Consider the following 15,527-nt stretch of genomic DNA (forward strand, 5'->3'; position numbering starts at 1 on the left):
CTAGTGTGGATGTTCCAGGTGGCGAACAGCTTTCCCCAGGCGGTGACCCAGCTGGTGACCCAGGGGACCCATCCTTCCCCCCTGTGGCTGTGCCATCAAAGTCCTCTTCAGCCAGCCAGTGATGGGAAAGAGAGGGTGGAGAAAGCAATACGTCTCAGCTGTCGTGGCATAGAAGTGACACACGTCACCTTCTCTGGGCACCTGCCTCTCGGGGACAGTGCTCCCTGTAACACAGGAAGCACACATGTGTGTGGGCAACTAGCTGTCCAGACACAAAACCAATAAAGCCAAACCCTCTGTATGCAATTCATTCAACCCATGAAGAGTAAGGTTGTGAGGCCTCATCTTAGAAACCAGCAGAAATTAGGAGCTCAAATAGTTCGTCTGGTTATAATGCAAATTACAGTCAATGCATGTACCTTATGAACAGAGGAAGTTGTATTAGTCAATTTCGTAGTTCTACTCCTGTTTGCTGACTCACATACCTTCTCCTTAGCAACCAAAATGGAAATGAAGTCACTCCTATCTCAGTATATGCTCACCAATCATGGCTTTTAAAAGCTATCAATTGCATCAATACTGTACTGGAAAGTTGGAAATGCCCTTTACCATATATGTATTTTCTTGATCACTGTGGAATAAATATCAAAAAACAATCGTACGTCATTATTGTGTCGCCTGAAGTCATGGCTTATAGAACCACCTCCATAACATGTACTTTAAAGGGCCAAATGTTGGGGTGCCTGGGTGGCTCAGTTGGTTAAGCATCTGACTGTGGCTGAGGTCATGCTCTTGTGGTTTGTGAGATTGAGCCCTGCATTGGTCTTTGCACTGACAGCATGAAGCCTGCTTGGGATTCTCTCTCCCTTTCTCTCTGCACCCCCTCTGTCTCAAAATAAATTAAAAAAACATTTAAAAAATAAAATCAATAAATGAATAATTAAAAAATATTAGGTTCTTCATATTTTATACCAATATAACTTTGAGATGGGTCAAATATTTAGTATAAAATATAAGCTGTGCCTGTATAGTTCTTTTTTTTAAATTAAAGCCTTTAGTCACAATAATAGTTAAAAAGATGATAACAGTAGAAAGCCCAGAGACATGTTCCCATATAAATAAAAACAAATGCTGAAAAATAATAATTGTTTTAAAAAGCAAGCAGAGATACAGATTTGCGGCGTGAGCACAATTATAGACTAAAGAATATGATGCCAGAAAAACAGGCAAAGAATATGAACAGAAAATGTGCAAAACGGGACATGTAAACAAACTAAAGAAAAATTCACTGGCATTCAGATAAACTCAAATGAAATTTGTCACCCTGTTTTTCTGACGTATGGCCTTTGCCTTTACCAGTGTCCCCCATGACAGTGGACGTTTTTTATGGTAATACCCAGTGATCTAAACCTGGGTGGTACTTTTCAGAGGCAATTTATAAAGTAATATAAGCTAACAAATTATGGGTTGTTTTTATTCATCGATTCCCAACCCCTAAGACTCTACCCTAAGATAACTGTCATCCAACAGTGGTATCTCTAAAAGCTAAAAATGGAAATAATCTACATATTTGGCAATAGGAATCAATTGAAGCATACACTGAAATGCAGACAGTAGTATTGGGGGATATTAACAGCAGGGGTGGCTTTTCCCCCAACATTTGCATATGTATACTTTTTCCATTATGTTTACAATGTGTTTATGCGTAATTTCTGATCATATAAAAATATAGAAGTTTTTTGTCATACTTGGTTGGGCCTTTTGTACTATGAATTTGAAAAGTAATTCTCCCATAATTTCTGGTTCTGTTATGGTTTGATTTCTGGCATTTCAAACTGTTGATGAATTTGGAGTTTATCCCCATGTAGCATGAAGCTGTGGATGAATTTTCATTGCTCCCCCCCCGGCAAAAGATCACTATTTATTGTGTAACACAGCTTTTCTACATTGATTTAAGATGTTATCTTTATTATACATCAAGGTATTTTATATATTTGGGTCAATTTCTGAATTTTCTATTTTGTAAAATTGGTTTTCCTGCCTATATTTGCATCTACTATCAAGTAAATTATTGACACTTTATTTTATTTTTAATTTATTTTTAACGTTTGTTTATTTTTGAGAGAGAGAGGCAGAGTGCGAGTGGGGGAGGGACAGAGAGAGAGAGGGAGACACAGAATCCGAAGCAGGTTCCAGGCTCTGAGCTGTCCGCACAGAGCCCGATGTGGGGATTGAACTCACGAACTGTGAGATCATGACCTGAGCCAAAGTCGGACGCCCAACCGACTGAGCCACCCAGGCGCCCCAGTGCAGAGCTCGTCCTCTCATTATTCTTCTTTTAAATACTTTCCCTATACTTTCTTGCTTATTTTTTCCATATGAAATCGAGCATTTCATTTAATTAAAGATACTTGTAAAACTTAGAAGATGAATTTGATTTCATTAAGACAAAAAGTAGAAAAACATAAGAAAATTCCAAAGACAAGTGCCAAACAGCGAATCAATATTTGTAACTCATGTTCCAGAAAAAGGTTAATTCCTTTACTTTATAAATGAATAAGAAACAGAGAAATACCCCCCAACAGGACACTATGGAGAAGACTTGATGGAAATGGAAAGATGTGTGACATCACTCATCACAAAAGAACAAATTAAAGTACACTGAGAGCTTCATGCCAGAGAGCGTGGTGCTGGCACTGCCACTGACTGTAAACCCTAGAAATTAGGCAAACACACCGAATGTCTGCTTTCACATATTGGGTGATGGGTGAGTGTGCCCGAGATCTCAGAGAGGAGGGGAACCCCGTGATTGCCCCTTTTCCTGCACTTTCTGTTCTCTTGCTGAATGGAGGAGACAACGGAGTTTGGGGAAGCCATGCATCTGAATGGCAAGGCAGCCTCACGGAGGGGAGTGGGCCCGAGAGATCTGCTGGAGGACCCATGAACCCTTGGCGAGTCCCAAACCCTACGTTTACGCGTAAAACTTTCAAGATGGCGCCAAGAACAGCTACCAGGAAGCTGTGAGGTGAACTGTTTTCAGTTCAGTGAGGGTTGTGGGATAACAGTTCCCACCGTCTGCTCATTAAGCCCTGAGCACACTGGGGAGCGAGCCCAAAGAATCACACCACACTTGGAGGGCTCACATCAAAACGACTGTACACGCACCGAAGCAAAACACAGAGGCAGGCCTTGGAAAGATTGATATGCAGGTCAGTCCCTGCATGGCCTGCTGCTAAGGGCATCAACTCTGTTTAAGGAAGACAACAAAATCCAGACATTCAATGTGGTGACATTCACAATATCTAGCAATCATCAAATTTTACCAGAAATAGAAAACAGGAAAGTCTAACCCATAGCAAGAGAAAATTCTGTCAAAAACAGATCTGGAAAGGCCAGAGATGATGCAATTATCAGATAAGGATAAAAAAAGCACCTTTTAAAATATGCTCAAGTATTTAAAGAACAACATAAACATAATGAGAACAGAAATGGAAAGAATAAAAACAACCAAATGGAACTTTCAGAGCTGAAAACAATCTCTGAAATGAAAATTTCATCCGATGGCCTGAATAGCAGACTTTACATTGAAGCCTCTTGGCTTCTTTGGCTCTTCTGATTCCTTTCCCTGTGATAAAGAGATGGTCTATCCCCACATACTTCAGGTCTGGGAGGATTATCTGCACACTTGTTGGAACAAGTACATGCTTGCTTGCATGAGTTTATGAACACCCAGGAAAGCCTGACGGGTAGAATGCCGTACAAACACATTGGAGTAACCACTCAGTTCCTGAGTCTCTTAGGATTTTACTAATAAGGACAATCTATACAGACAGTTCAACATTTTTGACAAAAGTATCCAGATACAGTAAAGTTCATATTTTTTATTTTGGACAGTTGCAATAAATTATATATTTTTATTATGCGCAGTTATAAATTACATCTTTTGTTGATTCTTTAAATTTTAATATTTTTAAATTACCATTGGGGTAAATTAAGAATTACACAGAGAAGGTGTCTAATTGAGAGATTGGACCATATTTTGTTTAAGATCCTTTAGAATCCCATGATTTTATAATTTCTGGGATTTTGAGAGTTTAGGGTTTCCCAATCTCAGAATGAATTTAATTTATCAGGAAAATAGAGATGAGACAATAATTTCAGGATTTCCAATTCATTTTATTTGTCTGGAAGGATACAATTTATTAATGCTCAATTGTGCATGAGAAAAAATGAAATTATAATAATTTTCTAACTTGTATGTACTAGATTTTTTCATTAAAATCTCTTTTTTTAATCTTTCAGTGAATAATCCCATACCTTCCAATCTGAAATCGGAAGCAAAAAAGGCGGCTAAAATTCTAAGAGAATTCACAGAAATAACTTCCAGAAATGGACCTGATAAGATCATTCCTGGTAAATAAAATATATGCCATTCATTTCTAAAGTTGTTTTGTTGTTTAAGTTACTTGGTGCACTTCCTGACGCCAGGCAGCGGACCCCCTAAGAGCAGCAAGCCCACAGAGTAGTGTTGCCCTCCTTCTCTGGGGGCCCCCCACACCTCCCTTTGCCTTCTGCCTTTGTGGAGGCGGCCTCTCCTGCCTCCCCTTCATGGTGCCCACTTTGGTTTTCTCCCAACTCACCTGTTCTTGTCCTCCGTTTCTGAGGCCTTGTAAGTTTATCTTGCAAACTCACTAGCCAATCTCATAAATAAATTTTAATTTTGGGTTTTCTCTTTCTAGATAAGATATTTACACTTTATAGTGGTTTAACAAGACATTAATCAATAATTCCCAACACAGCTACATATCCTATTCCTTGGCTCATTAAAATACAGTGCTTAAAGTTCCTGCAAACCTGCTGAATCAGACCCTGGGAGCAGTGTGGCAGGAATGCGCATTTTTAACAATGCTTCCCATGTGATTCTAGTGCGAGGCTGACCACATAAGACCTGAGTCTAGAGATGACCTTTTGGGAGCCACTACCTGCCCATTGCCACTAGCACTTATCTCTACAGGGTGTTTCGTGGACTACTCGTCTTTGCCACGAGGCAAAGAAGGTTCACATGCCGACTATCTTGGGCAGTGCTGCAGACTAATTTCCCTCTTGACCACCACGACTCTGATCCAGCATGACAAAGACTACTTGATTTTTTTAACTACTTTAACTTCTTAAGTCAGATGTTTAAAGTTATTTAGCAGAACTTTAAATATTAAAAACTTTTAAATTTGTTATATTATTATTATTATTATTATTATTGTTATTTTGGCCCAGCCACCACTTCCATCATAGGAAAACAGTGCTTCTTGGAGCCTGGCTACTCAAAGTGCTGCTGGGCATCACCTGGGGGCGCGTTAGAACCGCAGGACCTCAAGGCCCCACTTAGACCTAGTGAGTCAGAATCTGCATTTTTTACAAGATCTCCAGTGATCTATATGTACACACAGGTTTGAGAAGGACTACTTTAGGACTTGAAGAAAATTCAATCAGAAAAACTGAATTTTCAGTAGCAGTATTCTGAAGCAGGAGATAGAAGACATTTCTTGACATCTATCAGCATCTGCGTATGTGGCCCGCTAGCCCGATTTATGGCAAAACTGGATTTCCTAACACAGAAACATCTGAGTATGGATTACCTCTCATGGATTTTGTGCAGTAAAATTCCATCATGACTTTCTTCTGCCTGCAAAGACCACCTGACTCCCTTTCAGTGAGTGTAGCTGGGAAAGGGAAGACCAGTTTACGTGGCAGCCTGGGTAAGAGCTGACTCCCAGGTGTGCGGGCTGTGTGTGGTGGGGAGGAGAGGGCCCCAGGGGCTGCCAGAGAGCCAAGCCTCTCCTTTCCTAGAGCCTTCCCTAGGATGGGGGGGGGGCATTATGTTTAAATTAACACTAGGGTGATCTATTATATAGTGGAGGATAAAATCTACAAAAAACAATTTAAAACAAAACATCTAGACTGTAGACCTTAGCGGTACGAGGTCACACTCGGGTGTGAGGGGCCTGAGATCCGTACAAGGACATTTAGAGGGTGAATCTGTACTCAGTGCGTCTCTGCCATCCATGAAAAGCTACTTGGCAAATCAGTTAGGCATTACTGGTATTTTAGTGTTCCTGAATTTGGGTAGAAAATCTATAACAACAAACCTGATACTTAAAATATGTTCATCTACTTTTGCTGTATCTAAATAGAGGCAATCCTGACCATACACACATTGGGAGTGGACACATCGAGGTATGGACGAAGATGTTCTACCAAAGTGGGGTTGTAAAAATAAACCTATGTGATATACAATACAGCTTTCAACCGCATTACAATATACTTCTAACGTTTTGAAATACAAAAAGGAGGCACTGGATGCCTGGGATGAGCACTGGGTGTTGTATGTAACTGATGAATAACTAAATTCTCCTCCTGAAACCAATATTGCTCTGTTAAAAAAAAACAGGGACATTGGGGTCCAAGGGTAATTTCAAATGTTGAGGCTTCCCTTGTTATTTGAAGGATATGCTGTTTTGTGAATAAATCCACAGAAAAGGGAGGCACAGTGTTTACTAGGCACATATATTAATAACTCGTTTTATGTGATGAACTTCCCTGAAATGTGAATAAACCAGTGGTTTCTAAATTGAGTTTTATTCTCAGTACACTAGTAGTTATGTGTTACTCGAATACTCAAATAGATCATTTTACAAAGTTAAAAGTCTTTTAAAGTGGCAAAATCACTTGGTTTTTCTGTTTGAATCCAGATTTCCATATTAGTAAAAGGTGAACTAACTGTATGGATTTCAGATCAAAGTTCCACAGCTTGCAGCAAGTTTCTCCTTAGTACTTAGTACAGTATGGATCTTTATATTATGAGTTATGTTCTCAATTAATTGAAATCTCCAAATTATTTGTCCTGCTGGTAGATGTCACTGAAAAATCTCATCTGTATATCTCATTTATCACAGCGGTTGCAGGATGTTTGAGCACTTGTGACGTTAGGTGTAGCATTGGAAACATACAAGGAAGGAGGTGGGGCAGGGAAACATACAAGGAAGGAGGGAGGCCCAGGTGCACGTGCTGCGTAACCGAGTTTTTTTCAGCTCATATGTCCCACTAAGGCTCATACTGAGAGCCCTGGGTCCTGCCAAGGAGACTGCTGTGTGTACTGAATCTGCTCAACCCCTGAACATCTGTCCAGGAAAGTCCATTAAAAATGCTCACCTGCTCGTTATCTTTAATTTTGCAGCCCATGTAATTGCTAAAGCCAAGGGCCTTGCGATATTGTCTGTGATAAAGGCTGGATTTCTAGTAACTGCTAGAGGAGGCAGTGGGGTCGTGCTGGCGCGTCTTCCCGACGGAAGTAAGTTGATTGTTTTCGCTTTGAACACAACTCACAGGAGCGTGGTAGGTTTCTTCATCCTTCTTTGTTCAGCCCTTGGCTAAGAATCAGAAACAACCAAGTTCTCTTCTCAAGCACTACCCACGTTTTCACGGGCAGACTTCCCAGCAGTACAACCAGCCCAAGTAGAAGCACATTCAAAGGCACTTCCCTTCTGTGGGCTCAAAGTCTGTGAGATGTTCCCACAGTGGTGACAGGTAGCTCTCTGTGAAGGTGGGGATCTGTCAACCTCTGGGGTCTCAGAATCTCAGGAGGACTTTTCTACTGGGCTTTTCTGCTGTTCTTATTTCCCTTGTATTTCTCACTTTTGAGTCCAGATGCTCAGTCCACAGAGGGTAATTTAAATTTTTTTTTTAACATTTATTTTTGAGACAGAGAATGAACGGGGGAGGGTCAGAGAGAGGGAGACACAGAATCGGAAACAGGCTCCAGGCTCTGAGCTGTCAGCACAGAGCCCGACGTGGGGCTTGAACTCACGAACCACGAGATCATGACCTGAGCCGAAGTCGGACGCTTAACCGACTGAGCCACCCAGGCGCTCCTCACAGAGCGTAATTTGAAAGCTGCCCAAATGAAATAGCAGATTCCCTGGGGCACCTGGGTGGCTCAGTCAGCTGAGTGTCTGACTTCAGCTCAGGTCATGATCTCACAGATCTTGAGTTCGAGCCCCATGTCAGGCTCTGTGCTGTCAGCTCGGAGCCTGGAGTCTGCTTCCGATTCTGTGTCTCCCTCTCTATGCCCCTCCCCTTCTCATGCTCTCTCTCCCTCTCTCTCAAAAATAAATAACATTAAAAAACAAAACAAAAACAAAAGAGAAGCAGCAAATTCCCCAGATCCTGGCCAGATGGGCAGTCTTCAAACAGCGACAGCTCCTAACATAGGAAATGGAAAACAACTTTGGGGTTATATGACGCTAATTTCTGTAATACAAACTCCCCTAAGCCTGGGTAGATTAGTTCTAAATATATTCAAGCAATATCCTGTTACCTAGAACACAAATTAGGTTAGGAAACTAATAAGCATCTACAGAAAGGACTTTATCTAGACTCTCCCCCCCTCCCCCCATCAGATTAATTTTCTCCCTAATTCAAATGGAATTATTGTACTAAGTTTAAAATGTAAGGAAATTTATCTTGTTAAAATCTTAATAATCTTGAACAGATACCCTATTTCTTGTGCTACTATGCAAAAAAAGACCAGTTTTTGCCCTCAGAGATTTACAATAGAAACGGTTTATTATTGTGTCACCCTTAGAAGTGATTATAATAAACTTTTTTGAATCCTTTCGCTCTGTTATATCTATGATAGAACTCTAACTAAAAACTAGAATTACAGCTCAATTATTTTGTAAAACGTTATACAAATGTTGATAGTTAAAATTAGATATGTTTAGTAGGTGAGGATTCAGTAGTTTGGTGTTATGCACGTTTGTAGAGAAAGATCAGGGGGCATGAATTTGTGAGTCTGTGGGACTCAATATCTCATACCTTTCAAATATTTTTAACTTAAAATTATATAGGCTTATTAAAGAACATTTTAAAACACAGGGGGAAATACCAAAGTCTCATTATTTTAAAAGAAATGCTATTTGTTCACATTTTAGCATTTTCCTTCCCATATGTGTGTGCCAAGCAGTTTTAATGTTAGAGTAACGTTTGCTTCTTTGTGTTCGTTAGAGTGGTCTGCACCGTCAGCCATCGGCATAGCTGGGCTTGGTGGAGGGTTTGAAATAGGAATTGAGGTAAGTGTGTGAAAACACAACTGTGACTTACTACGTGAAGCTTGAGAGAGTATCTACTGTTCTCATTTCACCATCGATGGAATATATTTTATTCCATGTATTTCCCTTTCTGGATTAATCCCCACTGATAACATTCTAATGTTTACCGGTGTCTTTCATCGAGAGTGGCATTTTTCTGGGTCCATCTTTAGCATGTCTGGGGAGCAGGAATGTCTCAAAGCAGATGAACTGTACTTGGCCACTTGTGACTTGCTCATTGCAAAGCTGCTAACCTCTGCAGCGGGTTGTCGAACAAGCCAGAGCTTAGATCCTAGGCTTACCTGGCTTAATACAGTGTATCTTCATGGGTGGCAAAATCCAGTTGTGTTATATCTTCAGGTTGCTTCAGATGCTTGGAGTAAAGACTGCCTTTGCATGGTTTCATGTTGTGACTTGGTTCCTGATGACCATGGCCTCTCAGGCAGGCCCTGAGCACACCTGTTTGCAGAGGTCTGTTACTTAGAGATTACCTTCTGCATGATGCTAATCTTTCATCCATGGCGGTGTTGCTAAGTCATGGGCAAATCGAATCTCCTAATATTCTCAAATCACTTTCTTCTCAAGTTCTGGTCAGTTTTGTCCTAAGCCATCTTTTTATGCATTTTCTCTGTGGCCACAGTTTTAAATTCCCTTGGCCTCATTAGACACGGGCCTTTCCACCACTCTTATTTCACCTTTATGTGACCTTCTTTACTCCCTGTTCCATTAATCTGTATTATAAAAAGAGATATATATTTTAGCTTTCCCTATCGTAACTGCCTTTTTGTTGGATATTCAACCAGACCAAAGCCATACAAAGCATCGCCCTGTGTGGGCAGTACATTTTCATCCCTGTCTGCACCTCCTTGCCGACAGGCGGTGCTCTCTGCATGGATGATGCTCAGCTGGTGGTGTGAGTGCCCCCCTCCCCCCCACCCCCCACCTCATCACCCCTCTCCCTCCACTGGAAGCTGGGTGGTGCTCTGGGCCTCAAACAGCATTTGTTTCCAAGCTGATGAGAGATGAAGTAAGGGTGACTGCAGGAAGTTTAGCATATGAAAAACTGAAAATGTGAAAATGGGACTCCCCGTGATGGCTCCTTGGAATATCCGGGTTTGGGCATGTTAACAGCCTTGAAAACAAGTGTAGTAACGTGTAATCCTATCATTAATATGTGAAATAGAAAGATTCAAAGTCAACATTTTATAGAGATATACTCGATTATCTTCCAAAGGCAGTGTGGGGTAGTGGTTGGGCTGTAAGAGCAGAGACTGTACCAGACCCGGGAGCACCTGCAGCCCTGTGCACTGAGCGGCCCTCTTCTCCCGGGATCTGCGATTTTTCACTTGTAAGATAGAGGCAACAGTAGCCTTCCCTCTTGGCTTATTAAGTGAGTGCATTTAGAGTGGCATAAACTATTATCATTTTTATTGTGAATGTCCTCTTTACCTTTGCAATACTTACTTGTGCTTGCGATTTATAGAAACTTTTGATCTTACCCTCATGGCATATAGAAGAAATTAACCCTGGACTTTCATTTAACTAGCATACATGGAGGAAAATCATTAGCTTTTTAAAATGCCTATTTCAAGTAGAGATTAGAGGAGTTGCCTAGGGGTTAGAAAGACTGGCTTTATACTTCTTAAACACAATCTGACTTTGCCTCCCTGAGGCCCACAGATATGTCCCAGAGGGTAATCATAATGCGCAAGCAGTCAGTTCCTTTTCAACGTTGGCAAGAAGTCTTGTGCTTCTCCACAGAGCATTCTCAGACTTAATCATGAGCACGAGTTTTCTGCTGCTGCTCTCACAGAGCTCTCCGGCCCACCTCGAGTGAGCGAGGAAGCAGAGGTTCCCTTGATACAGCAGCTCTTGTGAACCACGACCGTTCTTGTCAGCAGCGGCCCTGGCTTCCAGTAAAAGGGCAGCAGACCTGTGGCCAATGGCGAGCCAGATAGACACCCTCAGTCTGGAGAGAAATTAGTCCCCAACCACCTAGGGCTGATTCAGTTTCCTCTTCTGGCATTCTTCTTTCCAGCCGTAGGTTCCCAACTTGACAGAATGTTCCACACAGGTGTTAGCCTGTTGGTTTTCTGGACCTTAATGTAGATTGTGAGTACCTTGAGGGCATAGATGTTCTCTCTTCATGCCTAGTCCTCAGACTGGCCAAGTATCGAGCACAAAGTAGAAACCCAGAGTGAGTCTCAATGTCTTTATCTTAAGCTTTCAAGGACACAGAGAGCACTCACATAATCAATTTATGCTAGTAAATATTTGTTGAATAATGTAATTATCTGCCATTCCGTTTTAGAATGGACGAACAATAGCAGTTAACATTTTTGTAAAACTTTTGCATATATTCTTATAGAATCAGTTCCATCCCATAGCCATGGAGAACGGTTATCACCGCTCTCATTTCGCACATGAAAGAACTGGGTGATGTGAGTTCCCCAGTAGGAGGTAGCCAGACAGTGACAGATGGGCCATTCAAATGGAGGGTTCTGGCCCTGAAACCACTCAGCAGGCTGTTTGTGGCATTGGGTGCCATGTTCCTTAGCGGTCCTGGTGTTCAAGCCTCTGTCCATAGGTAGAAGGACTATGTGTTCTTGGTTCCATGGATAATCAGGTGAGAAGTCAGCCCTGGGTCTCGTCACTTGTAGTACCCTGTCTGTTCCTGACTGTGACTTCTGTCTACATAATTTCCCATGGATTTTAGGCCAGGTAGGCAGGGCACATGTGAGTATATTCAATATATGGAGACATTAAGCATCTTGCCTAAGATCACACAGCTAGGGTATGGTTGTCCTTGGTTGGGTTCACTAGATATAGAGCCTGAGACAGGGCTTGGGGTACATGTGATTTCTTGAGCAAATGTTCTCAGGGCTGAAACCGTAAGGGACTAAAGAAGCAGGACAGACAAAGGGTAGAGTTGGAGCAAGGGATGGTTCCAGGTAAACTCAACCTGGTCTGACAACAGGAGAAGGCCAATCACATAACAGCCTTGTTAAGCCTCGAGGCAAGCAGGGTGGCGTCTGGGCACCACCACTCTCTCCGTCCGCGGGCAGCAGGTGGTGTGCCTCTGGTACAGGGCTGAGGGAGCCAACAGCACCAACCACAGCAGGGGGAGCCAAAGCAGATCTCTTGCATCCAGGACACTCTGATCTCTCAGCCCACCATGCTGCCTCCTGTAGGCGACAACATCTTTAGGACATGTGAAATATGAATGTGATCTGCAGGAACTTTAGATTTATGCTCTGTTTTGGAATCCAGACCAGGTTAAGGTTCTGAAGGTATATGAAGTTAGGGACTAGGTCATCTTCTGACAGGATCTGGTGGCCTTCCTTAGCTCAGACATTAGTTAACACTAAGATTGTAGTACTGATTCAATTATGTGAACTACAGAGAATTTCCAATGTTTTATAATTCACACACAATTCATTAAAAACAAAAACGATCTGAAAGTCAATGGTCTAAGCAAAGATAATGCAAAGACTTGGTTTAAAGACTATTAGCATTTTCTTTTCAGGACAGTCGTAACAAAGCCCAAAGCTCTGAAAACACCCATATATGGATCACTCAACTGTTTGTTATAGCAAAGGCCAGAGTTCGCCATGGGCCAACTCTGATCAGTCTTGCTTTCACCCAATAGTGAGATTTGAGAGAAATGATTTAGCTTTTCCAGAGAGAGTTTGGATGAGCTCTTTTACTTTAATAATGAGGAGGGTGTCCAGGTGTAAGCTAAGGAAAAATTACTGTTAGAGGCTAGGCTCAACTTCTGAGCCCACTAAAGTCAATGTGCAGAGAAGGGCCCAGTGGTGTAAGGGGTGGAAGTTGTCTTGGCATGCAGAATGTCAACACTCGGTTTGAATGTTGAGGCTGAGGGCTGTGTCCCAGAGGGCTTTGTCCCCTGAGGGCTGTGTCCCCCCCCCTCCCCCAGAGCTATGTTCCTGGAGGGCTGTGTCCTCCCCAGGGCTGTGTCCCCCCAGGGCTGTGTCCCCAGAGGGCTGTGTCCCCCAGGGGGCTGTTCTCCCAGAGGGCTTTGTCCCTGGAAGGCTGTGTCCCCCAAGGGCTCTCTGTATTTCTGGGCTCTCATGGGGCTTGCATACAGCTCCGGCAAACTTGAAAACCAAATGCCATCCTTGTTGGCATGTCTTGAGCCGTCTCACGTTCTAATTTTTGCCCTTAGAGAACTAACTTAGTAGGAGGCACTAACTAATGGTTAACTAGTTTCCTTCTGGCATTTCGAATTCTGAGGCCAAAAAGAAAGCGGACGTGCAGTTTACTGGTGGTAGGCACGTGGCCTTGCCAGGGATTTCAGGGTGCAAACGTCATTGAGAACCCTTGACCTTCTGCCCTCACTGTTAGCTGTGTGGTCTTTGCTTGGCTTTCTTGATGTGTTTAGTTTAAAAGAGTACTTTCGATCTTTCTGATCTACCTATGTTTGATGTGTTCTGGCTATCACTGTGACAGTCCTCTTAACCTTACTAGACCTTTGTCGTCACCCGCATTACCAGCTTGTTGGGTGGACCGGGGAGGTTTGTATGGAGCCCCACAGCACATGGTCGGGGGTGTCTGCCACACTGACCTGTGCAAATGTCCCTTGTGTGAATCCTCAGCTCAAAACAACAATGACCTTTCCTTCATATTCTTTCATTGTCTACATTGAAATTCTCGCTGCATTATATGGTGTATATTTGAGTTCTAATCAACATGTATTTTAAATGAGATTTAGACAATTATTCTTAAATGAATGGGCTTGTTTTATTTTCAGGTATCAGATTTGGTAATCATTTTGAATTATGACAGAGCAGTAGAAGCTTTTGCAAAAGGTGGTAACCTGACACTTGGAGGGAATTTTACTGTGGCAGTTGGGCCCCTGGGAAGGTGAGTACTACGACATAGTTTCTGAACGGCTGTTGGAGAGTAATGGCTTAAAAACTATACAGTTTTGCATTAGGAGGAGCTTTGAATTGAAATGAAACTGATTCATGATTTACATATGTCCCAGAGGGTTTGAGGCTCTTTAGAAGAAATAGAAAACATAGGCAGTGTGATAAAATGAGAAAATTTAAAACTAGAACACACAAAAGGAAACTAAATATTTCACAAATGAAGGCCATCGTATCTACGGGAATTGAACATAAAATGTACCTTTCAGCTTTGAAGGAGCCAGGTCAAATTGAATTAACTGATAAAAGACAGTATTGATCAAGAAAGAAAACAAAACTTGTCTTCAAACTAGTGAAAACTTAAAATGAAAGTGTCTCACTGGCGTGATGTTTACAGTATATATGCTGCATTTTCCCTCTCGGTTAACAAACAACTATTCTGGGGTCAACTGAGCAATTTAGAAATTCCGAAAGCTCAGACTGTTTACAAAAGCTAACACAGTACAATCCTCTGAAAACGTTTCTAAATTCCATGAAAATAGTCAGTGTAAAAAGAACCCACAGTCTTGAGGACTCTTGAAATGTACGTTGCTGTTTTACGAAAGGAAGACAAGGTTGGTAATTATCAGCTTTCCATGAATTGGGTACAAGGCGGTCCCCTGTATTATCACATCATTTTTTAATGGTTTTAAATAACAAGTCCTTCCCCTGCCCTGTCCCTGCTCCAGACCACTCTAAACACATCTAGCTCAGGCCAAGAGGAAGTAACGAGTGAAAACAAGTGGCCTGAGATTAGAACGATGTCACTCTTCGGAGGGAGAAGTGCAGTGCCGTTCAGATAGTCGTCTTTAGGACCGGTCCTCTTGCCAGTCTGGCTCTCTCCTGCAAACCCTTGCATTTCACAGGAATTTGGAAGGAAACGTTGCCCTACGGAGCTCCGCTGCTGTCTTCACATACTGCAAATCTAGAGGACTCTTTGCTGGCGTATCTCTAGAAGGCAGTTGTTTGATTGAAAGGAAAGAAACTAATCGAAAGTAAGTGCAAGCCAAATAGTTTTAATTTGAGGAAAGTGTGATGAGAAAAATAGTACGTCATAGATTCACATAGTTCTTTGGAGTTTACAGAGTAGTTTCGTATATTCTTTTTTTAAGAACATATTTTAAGAATACGCAACATTTGACTCTATTTCTTTATTTAAAGATTCAATATAAAGCAATATGTACTTAGACAAAATCTAGAAAACACACACACAAAATTATAAGGAAGGAAAAAAATCCCATTCTACCCCTTTGAGATTAACACTGCTCAGTTTGCTTTATTGCCCGACAATGTTTTCCTCAGCATAACTTCCCTTGTTTTGCCACATATGATTGTAATCATAATAGATAGAATTGCAAATCCTTTTTTCCATCCAGCATTGCAAGAATCATAAGTGTAAGTTAATGGCTACATAATATTGTATTAGTTGGCTGTATCATATTCAGTATATTTTTCA

General features: G+C 41.7%; 1 protein-coding gene across 1 annotated transcript in view; it reads left to right on the forward strand.

The window, feature by feature from the left end:
- The window catches only part of SH3YL1 (SH3 and SYLF domain containing 1), a 40,768-nt gene that overhangs the window by 9,199 nt on the left and 16,042 nt on the right, over positions 1–15,527 (forward strand). The window contains exons 2-6 of the mRNA XM_043604662.1: positions 4,303–4,413; positions 7,232–7,345; positions 9,061–9,125; positions 13,915–14,027; positions 14,938–15,066. Coding sequence (XP_043460597.1) covers positions 4,303–4,413; positions 7,232–7,345; positions 9,061–9,125; positions 13,915–14,027; positions 14,938–15,066 — 532 coding nt within the window. The remainder of the gene's footprint in view (positions 1–4,302; positions 4,414–7,231; positions 7,346–9,060; positions 9,126–13,914; positions 14,028–14,937; positions 15,067–15,527) is intronic.

The sequence above is a fragment of the Prionailurus bengalensis genome, chromosome A3 (genome assembly GCF_016509475.1).
Source record: "Prionailurus bengalensis isolate Pbe53 chromosome A3, Fcat_Pben_1.1_paternal_pri, whole genome shotgun sequence".
Lineage (NCBI taxonomy): Eukaryota > Metazoa > Chordata > Mammalia > Carnivora > Felidae > Prionailurus > Prionailurus bengalensis.